General features: G+C 43.5%; 1 protein-coding gene across 1 annotated transcript in view; it reads right to left on the bottom strand.

The window, feature by feature from the left end:
* The window catches only part of LOC122553785 (dedicator of cytokinesis protein 2-like), a 1227980-nt gene that overhangs the window by 873387 nt on the left and 331436 nt on the right, over positions 1 to 23157 (bottom strand). The window contains exons 21-23 of the mRNA XM_043698147.1: positions 10792 to 10892; positions 6853 to 6987; positions 2803 to 2914 (exon numbers count right to left, since the gene is read on the bottom strand). Coding sequence (XP_043554082.1) covers positions 2803 to 2914; positions 6853 to 6987; positions 10792 to 10892 — 348 coding nt within the window. The remainder of the gene's footprint in view (positions 1 to 2802; positions 2915 to 6852; positions 6988 to 10791; positions 10893 to 23157) is intronic.

Below are 23157 nucleotides of genomic sequence, written 5' to 3'. Positions count from 1 at the left end.
GTCTGCTCCATGGAGAGGAAATAGCTTTGAGTTTTTAAAAAAATTAGTCAAAAGAAATATAAGTGTGTGGAGTCAGGCGCTTACAGACCCAGGGTTTTAGTTTTGCTTTTAGTTGTTGAAGTTAGGGTTTGTGGAGTTGAAGCTCCAAGATACAGCTCTCTCTCTGCTGCTGCAAAAGGTTTGAGGTCTCTTGGCTGCTAGATTCATTCTTTTAGTGTTTCAGTCTGCTGGAATAGAATGACAAGGTAGCATATGAGCAAATCTCTTTAGATAAATTTGCCTTTAGCAAGGGTGTGTTTATGGGATGCTGCCATATTGGAGCAGTTAATGAGTAGTAGTTAAGTAATATTTTATTCTGTTAAGTACTTCGATGGAATTTAATTTTTGTTTGTGGTTTAACTGTGGTACAAGAATAGAGTGTGTTTTGCTTAAAGTTTGACCAGTTGAATCACATCTAGAACACAGCACCTTACACTTGCCTTTAAATAAGAAAAAGTTAGAGTCTAGACTGCGTCCTTGAGATATTTGAGGGGTTTTTGAATGGTCCATAACAATTGTTTCCTTTCTTCACATTTTTCTAATACCTGCTATGAAAAACCTTCTCCCTTTTGGTTGGTCACTATATTTCTGCTTTTCACTTTGTTCAGAAGGTAAGTATGGGAGAGTCTGCAGACTATACGAGACAGCGAGCCAACTCTACAATCACGGGTGATATCTGCCTTCAGCCTCAATATCCCATCCACTCCCTGCATCCCTTGTCTCTCGATAGGAAGACAGGAAGAATCTGCCAAACACAATCTTCAATAAATTCAAGGGTGGAGTATCTGCGAACTTATGGGTGGAAAATTCCAAAGACTTAAACTTCAGTGAGGAGGTTGGTTCCCCCATCCTGAGACTGGGGGCTCCAAGTTCTAGACTCCCCAGGCAGTCGCTGCAAGCGTCAAGTAACCTCAGGACCTGGCCTGTTTCAGTGAGCTCAGCACTTTGATTAATCTTCTGAGGACCTCATTCTTAAAATAACTCTTTGTAGCCTTCTAATTCACTGAAAATCAATCGCTTTCTGTCCTAAATTGGAATGTGACAGGACCTGAAGCATATTTTGCGGCAAACCTTACTATTCCCAGAAGGGGACACAGTTTGCTGAAATCCTGGCTCAACCCGATTTTCAGTCTCAAAAATGCATTGCAAATATTAATTTAGATAAATGTGAGGTGCTGCATTTTGGAAAGGAAAATCAGGGCAGGAGTGATACACTTAATGGTAAGTACCTAGGTAGTGTTGCTGAACAAAGAGACCTTGGAGTGCAGGTTCATAGTTCCTTGCAAGTGGAGTCTCAGGTAGATAGGATAGTGAAGAAAGCCGTTGGTATGCTTTCCTTTATTTGTCAGAGTATTGAGTACAGGAGTTGGGAGGTCATGTTGTGGACATTGGTTAGGCTATTTCTGGAATACTGCGCGGTCGCCCTGCTATAGGAAGGATGTTATGAAACGTGAAAGAGTTCAGAAAAGATTTACAAGAACGTTGCCAGGGTTGGCGGGTTTGATCTATAGGGAGAGGCTGAATAGAATGAGGCTATTTTCCCTGGGTCGTCAGAGGCTGAGGGGCAAACATTTAGAGGTTTATAAAATCATAACAGGCATAGATAGGGTAAATAAACAAGGACTTTTTGCTGGGCTAGGGGAGTTCAAAACAAAAGAGCATAGGTTTAAGGTGAGAGGGGAAAGAAGGGACTAAGGGCAACTTTTTCACGCAGAGCGTGGTGCATGTATGGAATAATCTGCATGTGGAAGTGATGGAGGCTGGTACAATTACAACATTTAAAAGGCATCTGGATGGGTATATGAGTAGGAATGATTTAGAGGGATATGTGTCAAAGGTTTCAAATGGGACTAGATTAATTTATGAGATCTGGTCAGCATGGACAAGTGGACCGAAGGGTCTGTCTCTGAGTTGTACATCTCTATGACTCTGTGACTCTAACAACTTTCAGCAAATTTTTCTGTATGTTTTGTCTAAATTCATGTCATCACTCACTCTGATTGGTAAATCCCAACTGTCAATGCTGCTTGACAGCATCTTCATGGGCTTTAATATCACATTAGGTTTTTGTAGCTCAGCTTCAACAAGAGGAAGATTGATGGTGCATCAATTGTTTCAGCAATTAGAATTACCCCACATCTCTCTAAATTCTTCATAAGTGTGCGTGACCTCAATTTAGATTTAAACATCTAATAATTTTAAATTTTAGTCCAGAAACAGGCCATTCAGCCCAAACTGTATGTGTTATCATTTGTTCTCTCTGCTCATTTTGCTTTGCCAGACCTTATCAGTATATTTTGTATTATGTTCATTCTTCAGTGTTTATCTCACAAATGAACACATGACACATCTTTAACTATAATTTTATGAGCTGTCATTGAAAAATGTACAATTCTTATAGGGATGGGTAGAGTAGATGTTAAGAGGATGAATACCTTGTCTGGGGAGCTGAGAATTGGGACAGTTAGTCTCATGATAAGGGGTCAGCCATCCAGAACTGAGATACAGAGAAACTTCTTCACTCGTGACAGTTGCAAATGTTTGGAATTTCCCATTCCAGAAGGTTATAAATACTTAATTGGTAAGCGTATTTGAGACTGAGACAGTATGTTTCAGAACACAAGTTGGAATATAGCCATATGGAGATCCAATGGGAATGTGGTATTGGGGTGGACGATAAATCAGGATCTTACTGAATGTTGGTCCAAGTTTGTATGTTCTGACCCTGCTCCTTGATGCAAGATTGATCAGAGAACTGTTTACCTGCATAAGTAAAGTATTGCCTTCTAGGTTTGACATCATCAGGGCATTAAATGTCTCAAACAGATTTTGCATAGATTCTTCAAACTCTTTCTTTTCTTTGCCTTCGTACAGCCTGAAACGAGACAACAGTTGATGAGGCATGTTTCTGGCCTTTGTTGGCCTCGATTATATGGGGTACATTTTCAATCCAATCAGAGCTTTTTCAGATCCAATCCCCAAACCAGCCTTTTATTCCTAGCATCACGCGCCTTCACACTCAATGCAAGCTTCAGCAACATTGACAGTACCTTCACCTAGCCACAGTGCCATCCTTGTGCAGCACGGGTCAGCAGGCAGCATCTCTTCGCCAAGTAGGTTCAAGTCCTACTCCAGAGACGTGAGCAGTGTAATGATTGTGATGAGGTCAGTCAGGTGGACCTCACAGAATAGGGGTTCCCTGATTCGGGCTGTAAACCTGGTCCAATCAGGGAGCCCTGGCTGACAGATATAAACAGGAGTATCAGAGGTTCTGTACACTCTGAGGGCTGGCTCTGTGGGAGCTGGGTCAGTGTCAAGGACTCTTCATCTGTAAATAAAGGGTGACTTGGTGACAGGGCACTGGCTTCTGTGGAGTTATTTTAAGTACAATCAAGTCTGATGCTTTCAAGCACTTCACTGAGGAAGTATCCACATGCAACAACAGTCAGGCTTGGACTGATACATATTAAGTGACATTCTCAACACACAAGTATCAGGTAATGGCCAACTCCAAAAAGGAGTGAATCTAATCGTCTCCCCTTGACATTCAATGACATTACCACTGCTGACTCCCCCAACACTCATGCTGTCCCATCTCTCCACACCCCAAACCCAGCATTCCCCTGCAGCAACAACCCTCCTCCTGCTATAAACATACTAGGACTAACCATTGACCAGACTCTGAAATGGATCAGCCATATAAATATTGAGCAGAGAATAGGAATTCTATGGCAAGTCACCCATCTCCTGTCTTCCCAAAGCCTGTCCACCATCTGCAAGGTACAAGTCAGGAGTGTGGTGGAATACTCCCCACTTGCCTGGATGGGTGCAGCACCTACACACTCAAGATGCTCCATCATCCAGGACAAAGCAGTCTGCTCAATGAACTTCCAACCAACACTTCCAGCATTCATATCCTCCATCACCAACACACATTGACAGCAATGTGCACCATCTACAAGACACTCTGCAGCAACCAGCAAGGCTCTTTCTACAGCATCTTCCAAACCTGAGACTCTCCCACCGAGAGGAACAAGGGCAGCAGGTATATGGGAACACCATCACTTCAAGCTCCCTTCCACATCACTCACCATCCTGACTTGTCATTGAATGTCAAGGAGAGACGATTCTTTTTGGAGCTGGTCATTATCTGACACTTCCTTCATCGTTGCTGGGAAGACACAAGCAATCTCCCTGAGGTAACAGTGGCTGAAGGACCTGAACTTAAGGGAATTCATATTTGCCAGGATTTAGTGTTGGAGAGACTGTTAGATCTGAAGGTTGATAAGTCTCCGGGGCCTGATGGTCTGCATCCCAGGGTACTGAAGGTGGTGGCTCGGGAAATCGTGGATGCGTTGGTGATTATTTTCCACACTTCGATAGATTCAGGGTCGGTTCCTGAGGATTGGAGGGTGGCTAATGTTATACCACTTTTTAAGAAAGGTGGGAGAGAGAAAGCAGGAAATTATAGACCAGTTAGTCTGACCTCAGTGGTGGGAAAGATGCTGGAGTCTATTATAAAGGATGAAATTACTGCACATCTGGTTAGTAGTAACAGGATAGGACATCAGAGCCGAGAGTGTGGTGCTGGAAATGAGAGACGGACTCACTGAGATCCTTGTAGAGAGAGGAGGAGAATTTCAAGCTAGACGTCCTTGAAGAGGTTTCGCCGTAAGGTTAAAATCAACTCGGAGAAAGTAAGTTCTGCAGATGTCGGAGATCAGGGTCAAGAGGGTGCTGCTGGAAAAGCACGGCAGGTCAGGCAGCATCCGAGGAGCAGAAGGGTCAACGTTTCGGGCATATGCTCTTCATCACAAACTTTCAGAGTCTTGCTCCTTCTTCAGGTAGTTAGTGAGACAGGATACATTGGACACAGAATTTATAAATAAAAGATCAAAGGGTCATACGCCTGATGCAAATGTATTGAACAAGCCTCGATGGCTATTGAGTCTTTAATCACTTCAAACGGGGATGCAGGCTTTAGTTGATGCATATGTAGACCCCGGAATTCCTTTCAAGTGACTGCCCCAAGATAACTTAAGGTTTTATCCGTATAAAAGAGGTAACATCTCAGGTCAGACAACGCATTTTAGGTGTGAGACCTTGTTTAGAGTCTGTCTGTGTCTGAACCTGGAGTTAGACTGGTTTTATTTCCAATGTAGGAATTTATAGAATGCCACATTGACTGACTGCCGACAGATTGTGGGCTTTTTGAACAAACTAGAATATATCTGGAAATACAAATTTGCAAATGCAAATTCACCCCATAGATTTGTGTGTGTGGGTCTGTGAGTGAGAGAGAGAGAGAGAGAGAGAGTATGAAATAGGGTCAGTGTGAGTGTGTGTTTGTGTGAGAGAATGTGTGTCTATGTGTCCGTGATGAGGAGAAACTTCTTCACCCAGAGAGTGATGGCTGTGTGGAATGCTCTGCCCCAGAGGGCAGTGGAGGCCCAGTCTCTGGATTCATTTAAGAAAGAGTTGGATAGAGCTCTCAAAGATAGTGGAATCAAGGGTTATGGAGATAAGGCAGGAACAGGATACTGATTAGGAATGATCAGCCATGATCATATTGAATGGCGGTGCAGGCTCGAAGGGCTGAATGGCCTACTCCTGCACCTATTGTCTATTGTCTATTGTCTAAATCCTGGATCTCCCTTCCTAATAACACTGCGGATGTCCCTACGAGGCAAGGATTGCAGTTCAATGAGGCAGCTTACCACCACTTAGTCAAGGGCAGGTAGGGGTGATCAATAAAGTGGAAGAGTGTGGTGCTGGAGAAGCACAGCCGGTCAGGTAGCATTCAGGGTGCAGGAGAATCGGCATTTCGAGCATAAGGTCTTCATCAGGAAGCAATCAAGTGGCTAAGGGCAGTGATATCCATATCTTATGAATGAATAAACAAAACAAGTGTTGCACTGTCAGAGATGTGGTTTTTCAGATGGGATGTGAAAGCTGCATCCTTTCTTTGCAAAATGTTCTCATTGGTATTATTCTAAAACAGCAGGAGATTTGTCCCTGGCATCCTGGTGACTGTATTCATCTACGCAACATCACTCCAAAATTCTACCCAGGTCTTATCACATTGTTGCAATAGCAGGTGGCAAAATCTGTATTCAATAAAAATGTGGAATTTAAAAAAAAAACCTAATGGTGGCGAAGTGACCGCTGCTAGCTGTCATAAAATCCCACTTGATTCACTAATGCCCTTTAGGGAAGGAAATCTGCATCTTACTTGTTCTGGTCTACTTTTGACTGTTGACCCCCAGCAATTTGGTTGGTCCTTTACCTTAGGCAATTAGGGAATATGCACTCAATGCTGATTCACCAATGGTGCCCGGATCCCATGAATACATTTTGTCAATAGTTAGTAAAAGAATGAGATAAACATTTGAAGGGAGGAATGATTCGAGGCTATGGAAAGAGCAAATGAACGGTTTAACTAGATAGCTCCTGTAAAGAGTCAGTACAGGCACAATAGGCCAAATGACCTCCCGATGAGTTCGAGGATTCCATGAATTGTGTATGAGTGCCTGAACTCCGCTCGCTCGGTCAATATTGCGAACAGAATGACAGCATTGTCTGACAATTGACCTGAACCAGAACAAATCCAATTCAACAACCACTTCAATCAAATCAGACTGAACCCTATGAAAAACCTCTGACTCACAGAAGAGTCCTTTCAGTACAGAAGAGGCCATTCAGCATATTGGGTTTGCACTGGGCAGCAACAAAACGTTTCATATTCAGAACTGATTCAGCAGTGGTACTGGGAGATCATTCAATGATAGGTCTAAGTGGTAGAGAAGAACTCACTGTGAGTAAAGGCATCTTGATCGGACTGTGAACTTAAAGATGTATTCTAATGCTTTGAAAGCTCGTTTCAGAGGCTCACATTCCAAACCACGGCTTGCAATATCAACGTAGCTCGTTAGCACAGACAATAGCTTCCTGTAACGAGAGGTTTCAACATTAGAGATGGTTAAACAGAATGGAACAGTCTGTTATTTTCTGGATCAGTGGTGCTGGAAGAGCACAGCAATTCAGGCAGCATCCGAGGACAGGCAAAATCAACGTTTCGGGCAAAAGTCCTTCATCAGGCTAATGAAGGGCTTTTGCCCGAAACGTTGATTTTGCCTGTCCTCGGATGCTGCCTGAATTGCTGTGCTCTTCCAGCACCACTGATCCAGAATCTGGTTTCCAGCATCTGCAGTCATTGTTTTTACCTCAGTCTGTTATTTTGTCCACTTGTTTTTCTCTCTCCTCTTTTCCTGAGTGACCATATGACCATAACATATAGCGACATAATTAGGCCATTCAGCCCATCAAGTTTGCTCTGCCAATCAATCATGGCTGCTATGTTCCTCAAACTCATTCTCCTGCCTTCTTTACATACCTCCCGATCCCCTTACTAATCAAGAATCTATCTATGTCTTAAATACCCTCAGTGACTTGGCCTCCACAGCTCTTTGCAGCAATATGTTACCACAGATTCACCACCCTCTGGCTGAAGAAATTCCTCCTCATCTCAGTTCTAAAGCATCGTCCCTTCACCCTGAGGCTGTGCCCTCTGGTCCCAGTCTCTCCTACTCATGGAAACATCTTCTCCACATCCACTCTATCCAGGCCTTTCAGTGTTCTGTAAATTTCAATCAAATTCCCCTTCATCCTTCTAAACTCCATCGAGCGCAAAGCCAGGTTCCTTGACCACTCTCAAGATATTTTCCATAACTTTCCACGGAACTGAACTCATCCCCCTACTATTAAGTTTAAAGCCCTTTCCACAGCCCTCGTTAAGCGATTCACCAGAAGTCTGGTCAGAACTGCTCCCTCATCCCCTGTGCTGGTGTCAACGTCCCATGAATTCGAACCCTTATCTCCCACGCAATCTTTGAGCCTCACATTTGCCTTTTTGACCTTCTTTGCACTGTACCAATTTGCATGGAACGCATGGAACATGGGCTTGCTGAAGGCAGGTTTCCCTCGAATAGGAGCTGAGTATCTTCATTCATAGCTCAAAGCAGCTCCAAGCTTAACTAACTAACTAAAGTTGGATAGGCAAACTGTCAGGACAATGAATTGCATCTGTCAGGACAAACTCTAAGTTCTGAATGGATGACAGTGTGACGAGCGAACATTTGGCTCTGTTGTTTGATTTCTCATTTCTGAATCACAAAGTTACAGGTCACGCCGCACTCCAGGACTCATGCACAAGGCTGGCATCTCAGTGCAGTACTGAGCAAGATTTGCACATTCAGATGTACCTACTTCGAGATGAAACATTGAACTGAGACCCCCATCTCAAGTGGGAGCCTTTTGGAGTTGAGCAATAAAGCTGTCTGTGATGTCCTGACCATTATTTATCCGTTAATCAATACAACTGAAAGCAAATCATACTGTAATTACAATCTTGCTACTTGTGTGAGATTGTTAGAAAATCAGAGGGCCACTGTTTAAAGACGAAGACTGTTTAAGACTGAGATAAGGAGATTTTTTTTCCTCACAGATGATCATGACTATTTGGAACAGTCTTCCTCAGAAGGTGGTGGAAGCAGAGCCCCTGAATATTTTAAGTTAGACATAGATAGATTCTTGATAAGAAGGGATTAGAGAGTTATCAAGGGAAGGTGGGTTTATCTGACTGAATGGTGCAGCTGGGCTTGAAGTATCGAGTGGCCTACTCTTCCTAATTCGTATGTTCATATGGGATGTGTAAATTAAACTCTCCCACAATGCAAGATTAACTTCACTTTCTGGTTGTAAACCATTTTGGAATGGTCTGAAGTCATGAACGATGCTATAAAAATGCAAACTCTTTCCTCTGTGTAAAACATGTGCCAATGAGCTAATGGTATTATAGGTCTCCGTGTCGTCACTGTCAATTGTTGTAAAAGCACATCTGGTTCAGTGATGTCCCTTAAGGAAGGGAATTGTAGCACCCATAGCAGTGTGACCTGCCCGTGACTCCTGAACGAAAGAAATGAGGTTGAGTCCGAACTACCCTTTGAATTCTGTAATTCTGAACTCTTTAATCTCTTCATTTTTCTAATTCATCCCTAAGATCCGTAATGCTGGACTTTTTACTTCTTTATTTTCCAATTTGTTTTTTCCCTGAGAATTCGTATTTAAGAACCTGTATCAAGGTATTTTTGTATCGAAGAGGCACACTAAGTGACGACTTGTAAACTTTTCATTTGAGTCGATGTGACCATAAAGCTAATTCTAAGATTCTGAGAATTCTGAGAACTGGCTGAGGAAGCCATTCTATTCAAGGGAATTGAGGGATGCTGGGCTTGACAGTGCCACTCACATCCCAAGAAAGAATAAAGAAAATTAACGATGGAGAGACATAAATCGTGGAATTGTAAAGCACAGAAGAAGGCTATTCATCCATCATTCCTGCGCCTGCTACTTGCAACAGCTATCAGTTCACCCATCCATCCCACCCTGACAATGTTTTTCTACAACCTGTACCATCGGGGAGAAGGTACAGAAGCCTGAACACATGCACGAGCCGGCTTTGAAACAGTTTCTACCCTATTGTTGTTAGAATACTGAATGGACTCACAAACTCTTAACATTCGCATGTACCTGTGTTTTTGTTTTTGCCACTGTTTACCTAATATTTACCTATCTATGCTACTTAACTCTGTGATCTGCCTGTATTGCTCGCAATACAAAGCTTTTCACTGTGCCTCGGTACACGGGACAATAAATTCAATTCAATTCAATTCAACAGCACTACTCCTTCCCCGTACCCTGGCAATCTTTCCTTCTCAAGTACAGTATTTATTCAAAACTGTTTTTAAAGTTATGCTCAAATCTGACATGCCAGGCAGTGCATTTCTGTTTATAACAGCTCATTGCACAACAAATGGTTCAGGGAAGTTAATTTAATTCCAAGTTTAATTTCAAAACAAGGAGATGTAGTGAAACCTGATATCGTAAACTGAAGCCAGTGAGAAATACACCTGAAGGAAGCTCCTTATATAAAGGTTGTCAAATATTTAGAATGAGCTGCCGAGCCGGATAGACGTGCAGTAGGAATGAAATTTCATAGAATCCCTATAGTGCAGAAACAGGCCCTTTGGCCCAACAAGTCCACACCAACCCTCTGAAGAGTAACCCACCCAGACCCATTCCCCCTATCCTACATTTACCCTTGACAAATGCACCTAACCTACATAGCCCTGAACACTGTGGGCAATTTAGCATGGCCAATTCATCTAACATGCACATCTTTGGTCTGTGGGAGGAAACCGGAGCACCTGGAGGAAACCCACGCAGACACGGGGGAGAATGTGCAAACTCCACACAGACAGTCGCCCGGGTCTGTGGCGCTGTGAGGCAGCAGTGCCAGCCACTGAGCCATATGGAGCTCCATTCAGAACATGGACACAGGGATTGGAATCAAGGAAGTTTGGCTTTCTTGAATACAATGGCTTCTTCCCATCTTTGGCTTATTTTCTGAACATAGCTGGAAGTTTGAGTTGATAACCGAGACCAGTAGGGCTTCTCTTGTCAAACCACAACCCAATGCGCAGCTAGTTCCCAGGCAACCTTTCATAACATCAGCCTTTCTTTCTAATGTAATCTTGCCTCAACTGACTGCTCTGACTTTCAGAGAGAGTTTCTCTTCTGCTGACTTCTGCTCAGGGGTCACAGATGCAATTGAAGCCAGCGACCTCTGACTGATCCATTTAAACTATAGCTGGTTTAAAACAAAAACACAAACATTTTCTCGGTAAAACATACTTATAAGCCAAAGTGGCGCTGAAGTGCTGTCGGATATAAGCTTCAAGGACAGCGTTGAAGTGTTGGAACTTCCTGTCTGCTATCAGGCCAATAAGAAACACCTGAAATCACATAAAGATGCAATCAGACATTAACAAGTCAACATTGTACTCTTACGAGAGCTAAGTACTGCTAATGATGGAAATCTGAAACAGAAAGATAAAGCAGTGGGAAAATTCAGCAAGTCAGTCAGCATCTGTGGAGAGAGAGAAGCAGAATTAACATTTCAGGTCTCTATCTCCTCAGTGATCTGGGAGTCTGAATGACCTTCACGTGCACATTGAGATCTGGAGCTACAGACAACAATGGTAGAGGCCCTAGCTTTCTTTCTAACACAAGAGCCTTTTGGTGCAGGATCATAGATCCTCAATGTTGGAGTCGCAGGTAGACAGGGTAGTGAAGAAGGCGTTTGCTATGCTTGCCTTTATTGAATATAGGAGTTGGGATGTCATATTGCAGCTGTATAGGACATTGCTTTCGGCCATTTTTGGAATACTGCATTCAATTCTGGTCACCCTGCCATAGGAAAGATCTTGTCAAATTTGAAAGGGTTCAGAAAAGATTTATGAGGATGTTGCTGGGGTTGGAACATTTCAGCTGAAGGGAGAGGCTGAATTGGCTGGGGCTATTCTCCCTGGAGCGTCAGAAGCTGAGGGGTGGTCTTATAGAAGTTTATAAAATCATGATGGTCATGGATAGGGTGGACAGACAAAGTCTTTTTCCTGAGGTAGGGGCATCCAAAACTAGAGGGCATGAGTTTAAGGTGAGAGGGGAATGATATAAAAGGGTCCTAAGGGGAAACGTTTTCTTGCAGAGGGTGGTGCGTGTATGGAATACGCTGCCAGAGAAAGTGGTGGAGGCGGGTACAATTACAACATTTAAAAGACATCTGGATGGGTCAATGAATAGGAAGGGTTTGGATGGATATGGGCCAAATGCTGGCAAATGGGATTAGATTAGTTTAGGATATCTGATTGGCATGGATGTGTTGGACTTAAGGGTCTGCTTCCGTGATTTACATCTCTGTGACTCTATGATATATGACTGAGCTATAATCCCTCTCACTTTTACTGCCTGCCATTGATGTGTATTTGGAGTTTGATACTCAAAGCTGTGACCACATTTTCCTTGGGTATTGAGTTTTGGAGTTCTGGGGCGGGACCCAAACCCAGACATTCTGATTCAGAGGCAGCAGCGCTCCCAAGTACACCGATGGACCTTTTCAATATGCAAGTAGACTGTCTTCGAATAACAAACACATAGTTATTAAATATTAGCAACACAGAATCGAGGCCACGCGTGGCTGCAGGTGTCAGTGAGCAACCATCCATCTTTCTTCATCCAATTCCACGGATATATAACTCTCAGGAGAAACAAATCTTGCCCTCACCACTGAAGCAAATTGCAACTCATATTCAAAATGACCAGAGCAGGTTCATCCTTCAACTCAGATGCAAAAGCAAACTATTCATATTGTACCAGATTGATTGGGCTGTACCTAACCATGAGTCTGTGCAGTTCCAGAATCCAAATTAGGGGAGTCAAGTGACTGTACTCCAGAGGGTAGAGGGGAGATTTACCAGGATGTTGCTGAGCTGGAGTGATGAAGAGAGATTGGACAGTCTGGGGTCGTTCTCCTTAGAGCAAAGGTGATTGAGACGGTCGTGACTCGGATATATAAAATTATGATGGGCATGGACAGGGTAGACAGGAAGAAATATATTCCCTTGTTGAAGTGATCAAGGACTGGGGCATAGATTTAAGGTAAGGGGCAGGAGGTTTAGAGGAGATGTGAGGATAAACTTTTTCACCCAGAGGGTGGTGGGAATCTGGAAGCCACTTCCTGTAAGGGTGGGAGAGGCAGAAACACTCATAACATTTAAGAAGTGGTTAGATGTGTTATCAAGACATACCAGGCTATGGGCCAAGTGCAGGAAAATAGGGATGAGGATAGTGAGGTGGTTGTTTTTGACTGGCTCAGGCATTATGGGCTGAAGGCTTTTTTTTCTGCGGCTATTGATCTGTATAGCTCTCTACGACTGTGAATTAATTTTCAGAAACAAGTGTTTATTCTTATTATCACATCACTTACTTTTGTGATAAATTATTAATAAGTGCAAGTACTGGAAACATTTTGCACCAGTGATGTCTGAAGAGAAAGGGGAGCATTTCCATGAAAGTTGCTGAACAATCTCATAGACTGGACCCAGGGCGGTCTTAGTTTCGTTTGGTACTGGTTAAAATTTGTGCCGCACTTTTTTTTAACTCTGAAAAATAGTTCTGATTTAATGGGATATTTCCAGAGTCAAAAATGGATTTAGGTAATTACTTTCAGTATCCAGCACATTGGACCTCATTTTAGAGTTCTTGACCTACTCCCAAAGACAACAGCAGTCTAGGGAGAACATCCAAAGTCAAACTTTCCCTGGATAATAAACCCCAGCCTTGCCAATATTCACTACTTGTCCAAGGACAACAGCCATCGCCAAGTTAGGTACAGAATGAAACTCACTCTGCATCATGTCTAGAGCCCAGGATGAGAAGACTGTGTTACAGAGTGACACTGCTTTCCATTTCATGCCCCTGCCAACTCCTGGGGGTTTGGTTTTCATTGACCTAAAGAGTTGGAACAGAAGATGGCCCAAAACTAATCTATTTCTCAAGAGGCTGCATTGAATATCCATTAGCCTGCAGTAGATAGCTGCTTTAGCCAATGAAGGACCCAGTGACACTCTTCAGCTGCCAACAGAGCCACTTGAAATTCCAAATATATGACATCTATTATATTTATCTATTTTTTCTGTTATTTCTTTAAGTAATTCAATAAGTGTGCATTCTGTATTAAAACCTGCACTGCTCACTCAATTATATTTTCAGTTTCATGATGCTTTTCTAATACACGCTTCCTTCAGTCCTCTGGCACAATTCCTTTTCGGAATAGATTTGTGTACATATTTATTAATATATGCAATAATGTTGCTGTTGTTTCGTTCCAAACATCTTTTAGTATGGATGGATACAGTGGGTGTGTCCCCTAAGGTTACCAATTATCTTCTCACTTTCAAACTTAAGAGTTTTTGTATTTTTCTTAATCACTTCCCCTGATGATTTGTACTCCTAATACTCAGGCAAAACAATTACTCATTTACATTCATCACCATAACAATAGATGCATGTCAAAGGAGCTCACTTTGTGTGAACTGACATGTGATTCAAAATCCAACTTTTCAGAAGTTAGTGAGTTTAACAACATGTTGTGACTGTGGACTTGCCTAATTTGGTGAAACAAAGAAGTGTTTGGAGTTTGGCTAGCTCAGTTGGCTGGACAGCTGGTTTGTAATGCAGAGTGATGCCAATAACATGGGTTTGATTCTCACACTGGCTGAGGTTACCATGAAGGACTTTTCTTCTCAACCTCTCTCCTTGCCTGAGGTATGGTGACCCTCAGGTTAATTACTGGATCAGGAGTAGGCCATTCAACCGACTAACCACGGACATCTACTACAAGCCTACCAACTCCCACAGCCACCTCGACTGTACCTCTTCCCACCCTACCTCCTGTAAAAACACCATCCCTTATTCCCAATTCCCCTGCCTCTGCCGCACATGTTCCCAGGATGACTAATTCCACCTTAGAAAATCCCAAATGACCTCCTTCTTCCAAGATCACAATTTCCCTCCCCACGTGGTTGATGATGCTCTCCAGTGCATCTCCTCCACTTCCTGTACCATCGCCCTTGAATCCCACTCCTCCCAACACAACAAGGACAGAATCCCCCTGGTCCTCACCTTCCACCCACCAACCTCCGCATACATCGCATCATCCTCCGCCACTTCCACCACCTACAACCAGGCCTCACCACCAGAGATATATTACCCTCCCCACCCCTATCAGCATTCTAAAAAGGCCATTCCCTCTGCAATTCCCTTGTCAGGTCCACGTCCTCCACTAGCCCACACCCCACTCCCAGTACCTTCCCCTGCCACCACAGCAAGTGCAAAACTTGTTCCAAACCACTTCCCTCACCTCCGACCAAGGCCCCAAAGGATCGATCATAAATTTATCTGTACCTCCACCAATGTCATCTGCTATATCCATTGCACACAATGTGGTCTTCTCTACATCAGGGAGACAGGACATCTACTTGCGGATCATTTCAAAGAACATCTCTGGGGCACCCGCACAACAATCCCCACCACCCCATGGCTGAACACTTCAACTCCCCCTCCCACTCCATCAAGGACATGCAGGTCCTCGGCCTCTTCCATTGTCAAACCCTTGGGATCTTGCAACCACACAGCATCAATGTGGATTTCAGCAATTTCCTCATTTCCTCTCCCTGCCACATTATCCTAGTCCCAAGCCTCCAACTTAGCACCACTTTCCCATCTATCTGCTCTGCTCCATCCTCCTCTTCGATCTATCACTTTCTTCCTCACCTTCCTCTACCTAACTTTACTTCATAAAAATGTGTCTCTCTGACTTAAAATTAACAATTCATTCAGCATTCACTGCCATTTGTGGAAGGGAGTTCCAAACCTCGAGAAGTTAGAATGTATAGAAGTGCTTCCAACATCTCTCCTGAACAGTCTGGCCCTAATTCTCTGACGATGCCCCCTCGTTCTAGAATCCCCAACCAGTGGAAATAATTTATCTTTATCTACCTTGTTTTCTCCCTGTTAATATCTTGAAGACATTGATCAGATTACCCCTTAATCTTTGAAAGAAAACAGATCTAATTTGTACACTCTCTCCTCAAAATGAATCCCTGAAGTCCAGATACCATCACGGTACTACCAGAGGCACCTCTCCCTAAGTCCTATGATCTGGTAGGAATATGGCAACGTTACCTTTGGCTTTTGATTTTTCTTTTCTCTCGCTCTGTTTCCCTAATTTTAAATCTGTACTGAAATATTGTTAACCGATCAGATCTGTCAATCCAATCTGCAATTCTTTGCTCTGTAAATGATTGCTCGATGCTAGTCTGCAGTGAATGAGTATAGATTACCCTTCAGAGATGTAGGGAAACTCGTAAATATAATAGAGTATGGTTATGTCACCAATAATTCAATGGCTTGGATAATAATTAAACAGAACTACATGTAATTTACAGCATAGAAACAGCCTAAAGGTCTAAGTTTATGTTCTCCCGGAACCTTTAAAGCAGAGAACATGATCTCATCTCCCACAATGGTTGTTCAAGAATATGAATTCAGCTGTGGAATTGTCATAAAATCAATGGGTTAATTAAAGCCCATAAAAGTGGAAATCTGTATTACCCTAGGATTGATTTCAATCCATGACAACTTGGTTGAACCTTACCTGCTCTCTGAGGCGGTCTAGACATCTACTTGGTTACAATGACTGATAAAATGCCCACCTAACTTGGGACACCTAAAGATGGAGAATTAATCCCAATCTTACCAATGACATGTAGTCAAAATATAAATTGATAACCTTCCAATCTGCTTCTGGCACTAATGTAAGGCATAGCTTTTTATTTATTCAAGAAATGTGGGCATCTCTGGCCAGGGTAGTATGTATTGCCCTTGAGCAGGTAGCTGCGAGGACTCTGCTTGAACTGCTGCAGTGCTTGTGCAGTAGATGGACCCACAATGCTTTGAGGGAGGGAGTTCCAAGTGACACTGCAAGAACAGCATTATATTTTCAAGTCAGGATGGTGAGTGGCTTGAAGGGGAACTTGCAGGTGTTGGTGTTCCCATGTATCTGCTACCTTTGCTCTTCTGGATGATGGTGACCATAGATGTATGAGGAGGTACAGCCTAAAGAGCCTTGGTGAATTTCTGCAGTGCATCTTGTAAATGGTACCCACAGCTGCTATTGAACATCAATAGTTGAGGAATGGATGCGGTGCCAATCAAGTGGGCTCCTTCATCTTAGATAGTGGCAGGCTTCTTGAGAGTCATTGCAGCTTCATCCATCCAGTGGGGAGTATTCCATAACACCCCTGTCTTGTGCCATGGTGGGCAGGCGTTTGGGACCCAGAAGGTGAGATATGTGCCATTGAATTCCCAGTTTCTGATCAGTTTTTGTAGCTACTGTATTTATATAGCAAGTCCAATTGAGTTTCTGGCCAAATGATGTTGCTAGTGGAAGATTTGGTGATGGTAACACCATTGAATGTTAAGGGATGATTGTTAAATTATAAGAACGAGGAGCAGGAGCGGGCAATTCGGCCCCTCAAGCCTGCACCATTACTTAATAAGATCATGGCTGATCTCATCTCAAACTCGACTCCACTTTCACACCCATTCTCCATAACCCTTCAATCAGTTACTAATTAAAAGCTTGTGGGCGGCACGGTGGCACGGTGGTTAGCACTGCTGCCTCACAGTGCCAGAGACCTGGGTTCAATTCCCGCCTCAGGCGACTGTCTGTGTGGAGTTTGCACATTCTCCCCGGTTTTCTCCCACAGTCACAAAGATGTGCAGGTTAGGTGAATTGGCCATGCTAAATTGCCCGTAGTGTTAGGTGTAAGGGAATGGGTCTGGGTGGGTGGCGGGTTGGCGTGGACTTGTTGGGTGAAAGGGCCTGTTTCCACACTGTAAGTAATCTAATCTAGTCTGTTTCATTCTTATTTTCATTCAATTTCCTGGCATCCACGATACTCTGTGCTAATGAATTCCACTCATTTATGGCCCTTTCAGCTCTGTTTTAAATCTGCCACACATTATCCGAAAATGATGACCTCTCGTTCTAGAATGCTCCACATGTGGAAACATCCTCTCTATATCTACTTTGTCATCTTTAGCATCTTCTGTACCTCAATTAGATCTCATCTCATTCTTCTAAGCTACAAACAGTATAGGCCTAAACTGCTCAATCTCTCTTCATAAGACAAACCCGTCATCTCTGGAATCAATCTAGTGAACTTCCTTTGAACTGCCTCCATGTAACTACATTCCTTCCTGATGAAGGGCTTATGCCCAAAACCTCGACTCTCCTGCTCCTCGAATGCTGCCTGACCTGTTGTGCTTTTCCAGTAACACACTCTTGACTCTCATCTCCAGCATCTGCAGTCCTCAGTTCCTCCAATGTAACTACACCCCTCCTCAAGTAAGAAGACCAAAATTGTACACAATACTTCAGGTGCATTCTCACTCATGCTTTGTACAACTGCTGCCATACTTGCTTACTTCTATACACTATTTTCTTAACAATAAATGCCAAATTCTATTTGCCTACCTGATTACCCACATACTAGGTTTCTGCAATTCTCCATTTTGAAGTTTCACTCCATTTATATAATGAGTTGCCTTTCAACTATTGTGACCAAGGTGGATAACTTCGCACTTGTGCAATTAAGCTTCACCTGCCAAATTTTGGCCCATTCACGTAATCATACCCATTTGTAAAATTCTTATCTCTTTGTTGCAACTTGTCTTCCCATTTATTTTAGTGTCATGTGCAAATTTGGTGATAGTACCTTAATGCATCCAAGACATTAATATAGATTATCAATAGTTACTTGCCACTTATCAGCCCAAGCCTGGATATTGCCCAGGTCTTGCTGTATTAGAACATGGACTGTTTCAGTATCTGAGGCGTCCCGAATGGTGCTGAACACTGCACAATCATCTGTGAACATCCCCACTTCTGACCTGCCATTGGAGGGAAGGTCATTGATGGAGCAACTGAAGACGGTTGGGCCTAAGATACTATTCTGAGGAAGCTACCTCTGAGGCAGGAGACCCAAGTTCAAGTCCTGCCTGTTCCAGAGGTGTGTCCTAACATGTCTGGATAGGTTAATTGGGAAATATTTACCCAGAGATGTCCTGGAGCTGAGATAATTGACATCCAATAATCATAAGCACCTTTCTGTGTGCCAGATATGACACCAACCAGTGAAGAGTTTGCCCCAATACCCATTGACTCCAGTTCTGCTAGGGCTTCGTGTGGCCATATTCGGTCAAATGTGGCCTTGTTGTCAAAGGGCAGTCACTTTCACCTCACCTCTGGAACTCAGGATGCCAATAAATCAAGAAACAACACAGATATGTGCCAAAGCATAGCTTGGTGAATGGCATTAAACACCCACCACCAATATTCTGAGAATTACATATCATTGCCCAGAAACATAACTGGCCCAGAGACGTGAATACCAGAGCTTGTACATAAGCCAGAAATTGGCAATTCTTAGGCAAGTGGCTCACCTCCAAACTCAACAAAGCCTGTCCAGTATCTACAAAGTACAACTCAGGAGTGTGATGAAATACTCCTCACCTGCCTGGATGAGTGCAGCTCTAACAATTCAAGCACTAAGGAATGGCCATTCCTGACAAGTGAGAGTCTAAGAATTGGCCCTGACATTACCATCCCTCACTAACAATATTCTAGGGGTAACCATTGATCTGAAGTTGAACCACATCAACATTGTCACCACCAGAGTAGGTGAGAGTCCAGGAATACTGCATCAAAGACAGCCTGGAAAAGCACAGCCTGTCAGGCAGCATCCGAAAAGCAGGAGAAGCGATGTTTCGGGCCTTCATGAGGAATTCTGCAGCAAGCAACTAACCTCCTGACTCCCTAAAGCCTGTCCACCATCCACAAGGCACAGGTAAGGAGTGTGATGGAAAACTCCCCACTTGCCTGGATGGGTGCAGCTCCAACAACACTCAAGAAGCTTGACCACATCTCGGATAAAGCAGCCCACTTGACTGGTGCCACATCCACCACGTTCAACTTTCATTCGCTCCATCTGAGATGCACATTTGGCAGCAGCATGTGCCATTTACAAAATCTCACTGAGGTTCTTTGAAAGCACTTTCCATAAACAGGGCCCTGTCACAGTTAGAAGAACAAAGCTAGCAATGGCATGGGAAGACCACCACCTGACTTGGAATTGTATTCCTAAATTGTCGCTGTGTTAAAGTCCTGTTGCAACCTCCATGATGGCATTGGTATAAATACCTGCACTGCAAGACAGAAGATCCTCAAGAAATGAGACTCACTCTCATCTCAAGGGAAATTCAGGATGGGCAGTAAATAGTGGTCTTTCCAATGATATATACATCCCATAAATTACTAGTTTTATTGCTTGAAGGGTTGTAGAAGGAGTTAAATTGAAAATGTTTAGGTTGAAAATAAAACAATTGTCCCAATGTGTTCCGCTCCTCAAGTACCAGTCACAGATGTTTGATTGGCTTATTTAAAGGAAGTGATTTATAGACTTTTGCCTTTAGGTACTTGTTCAGCCCAGAAGGTGGTACTTTCTAGGACAGGCTCCCATGGCAACCTTTATAGTTGCCCAGTGATCAGTAAGCCTGAATGCAGACTTCATCCCTTGGCATGAATAAAGTGTCCATGTTGGAATTAGAATCACTACAGTGTGGAAATAGGCCCTTCAGCCCAACAAGTCCACACTGGCCCTCCAAAGAGTAACCCACCCAGACCCATTCCCCAACATTTACCCCTGACTAATAACCTAATAATCCACCTAACCTGCACATCTTTAGATTGTGGGAGGAAACCCAGGCAGACACAGGGAGAATGCACAAACTCCACATAGTCACCTGAGGCTGGAATCGAACCTGGGTCCCTGGCGCTGTGAGGCAGCAGTGCTAACTACTGAGCCACCTTGCTGCCCTGTGTATTTGTTTCCTTCCTGCTCACCCACCCTCTGATTTCGTCTTCGCATAACACTCATGCCAATATGTTTTGGAAAACAGTATTTACCTCCATTAGATAAAAAGAAAGTATTCACATTCATATGTGGCCTTTTAACAGCTTGCCAATATTACACAGCATGTTTTGGCTACTGAAGCAATTCAGTTGCAGTCATTATTGCAATAGAGGAAGTGAGGCAGTGAACATAAGCACAGCAAGATCCCACTAACAGTTCAACATTATTACTCTGATTGAGGGACAGGTGTTGACTTGGATGCCAAAGCCTAGCAGTATCCCACTGCTGTTCTTCAAAGCTTCATGGGAAATTGACAGTGACTCGTTTGAGTGTCTCAGATGAAAAGGGTCACCTCCTTATGCAGTACAGAAATAAGATGTCAGCTTCATCAATCAATATAAACCTCTAGAGTGGAACGCAGAGCAGTGCTACCTACTGAGGCCAGATAGTAAATTACTCAGCAAGCCAAACAACCTTAGGTATCTTCGAAATCCCCAGCTAACAGCGAACACCAATCGTGTCAAGGCTCATCTAATCACTGGGCAGCTATTTCAGCCTGTCAAGTGGAAACAGCGAGCACAAACTTTCATTTAATGCAGGAGGAAGAGGCTGGAAATATGAAAGAAAGTCTCCAAAGTGGGACTTGAGCTCACAACCTCAGACACTTTCAGAACTTTAACAGAGCGTTTCCAAAACAAATATGGCTCTCAGCTGGGCTCGTGCCAGTGGTGTTCCTTCTGCGTGCGTAGATCGCAGGGTCACATCCCATTCCAACCACGTGTGGCAGCATTCTGTCTCTGACGACAATGGCTTGTGCAGCGATGGTCAACTCTGCGCACACCATCGCCTGAGGGGCCAAATGATTCGTTGGATCTTTAAATGATTCTCTGATTTCTCTGACCTCCCTGTGGCCAGACTTCTCAAATCTCTCTGAAACATAGCAACTTAGGGAAAAAAGGATCAGGTGTAGCCCTCCAGACCTACTCTGCTGTTCAATATGATCACGACAATTTCATCGAACTCAGTACCCTGTTCCAGCCATTTACCCATAAGAACTACGAGAAAATGAGGACTGCAGATGCTGAAGATCAGAGTCAAGAGTGTGGTGCTGGAAAAGCACAGCAGGCCAGGCAGCATCCGAGGAGCAGGAGGATCAACATTTTGGGCATAAGCGCTTCATCATTCCTGATGAAGGGCTTTTGTCCAAAACACCAATTCTCCTGCTCCTCGGATGCTGCCTGACCCACTGTGCTTTTCCAGCACCACACTCTCAACCCATAAGAAGTTATCTAACTCCTTCTTGAAAATATACAACCTGTTTGCTGCAACCTCTTTCTCTGGCGAGGTCTTCCACAGGTTCGCCACTCTCTGGATGAGGAAATTTCTCCTCATCTTTGTCCCAAAAGGCCTACCCCCATATTCTGAGACTGTGACCGCTGGTTCTGGACTCCCCAGTGATTGGGAAGAGCTTTCTTGCATTTCTCTCTTCTGTCAGAATCTTTCAGGTTTCTGTATGGGTGGCTCAGTGGCGCTGGTATTCATCAGGATTTCCTGATGAAGGGCTTTTGCCCAATACATCGATTTTCCTGCTGTTCGGATGCTGCCTGACCTGCTGTGCTTTTCCAGCACCACTCGAATTTTGGAGGGCAACCAATTTTCTCCAGAAGCTTTAAAAGACCAGCTCCGCTCACATGCTCGGCGATCTTCCTGAGATTGATGACGGCACTAAGTAGTGATTTTATTTCCAAGCAGAGACAGTAAAGTTTGTGCAGATCCTGTAAAGTTCTGACTTCCCAAGCTTTAATGAACTCAGGCTGTTTAGCATCAGCACCTGGAGCTTTGCCCATGAGAAGTGAGTCAATACCTTCATTAAGCTCCTCCACCGTGGATTTGATGTCGAGCTCTGTCACAACAAGTAGACTCTCTGGATATTTGTCAGCGATAATGTTCTCGCTAGATTATAACTTAAGGTAGCGATCCTCCCATTTGATGAACTGTTTATTGCAGTCAGTGATGACTTCTCTGTCTTGTCTTCAATGAAGTTGTTACTTTACTGATGGACCTGTTGCCTTTTGATACATGCTCCAGACATTCTTTACACTGAAACACATCTGACTGAGATGTAGCCATTTGTAATCGAAGCCTAGCAGTCTGTTGGACTTTACTCAAGTGTCTCAGTGCACAGCAGTGTTCACTTTTAGATACCGTTTGTAATTACTGAAAACAGATCAAATAGCTTCAATAACAGGTTTCATGCCAGCGACTTGAACTAAGCAATATTTTCGGCTCTTGGCTGAGCATGTGGTATTGTAGACAGTTACCTGAAATATATTCTCTGTGAATTTCAGCAGATCATCTGTTTGACTGAGTCACGGAATGGTTGTTTTTCTTTAAAATCTGGATATTGATGAAGTTAATATGGGAATGGCATTTGAATGAAAAATCTTCAAGGGAATGCTTTCTTGCCCTGGGTGCGCACCAGAAAGTGATCTGTATCGCAGCCAGCGTATTAAAAAAAAAGTATCTTGTCTGGTGATCAAATCCGCCTGTACCAACATCCTGACGTTTGATGTCTCCAGAACACCTTGAGGCATAACTGTCTCTAAAAGAAGCAGTTATTTTCGCAACGTGTCAGCTACAATCTCGGTCCAAAAAAACTACAGTTACAGAGGTGAGATAAAAG

The sequence above is a fragment of the Chiloscyllium plagiosum genome, chromosome 1 (genome assembly GCF_004010195.1).
Source record: "Chiloscyllium plagiosum isolate BGI_BamShark_2017 chromosome 1, ASM401019v2, whole genome shotgun sequence".
Lineage (NCBI taxonomy): Eukaryota > Metazoa > Chordata > Chondrichthyes > Orectolobiformes > Hemiscylliidae > Chiloscyllium > Chiloscyllium plagiosum.
The sequence above is the reverse complement of the archived record's forward strand: the minus strand, read 5'-3'. Positions and strand labels throughout refer to the sequence as shown.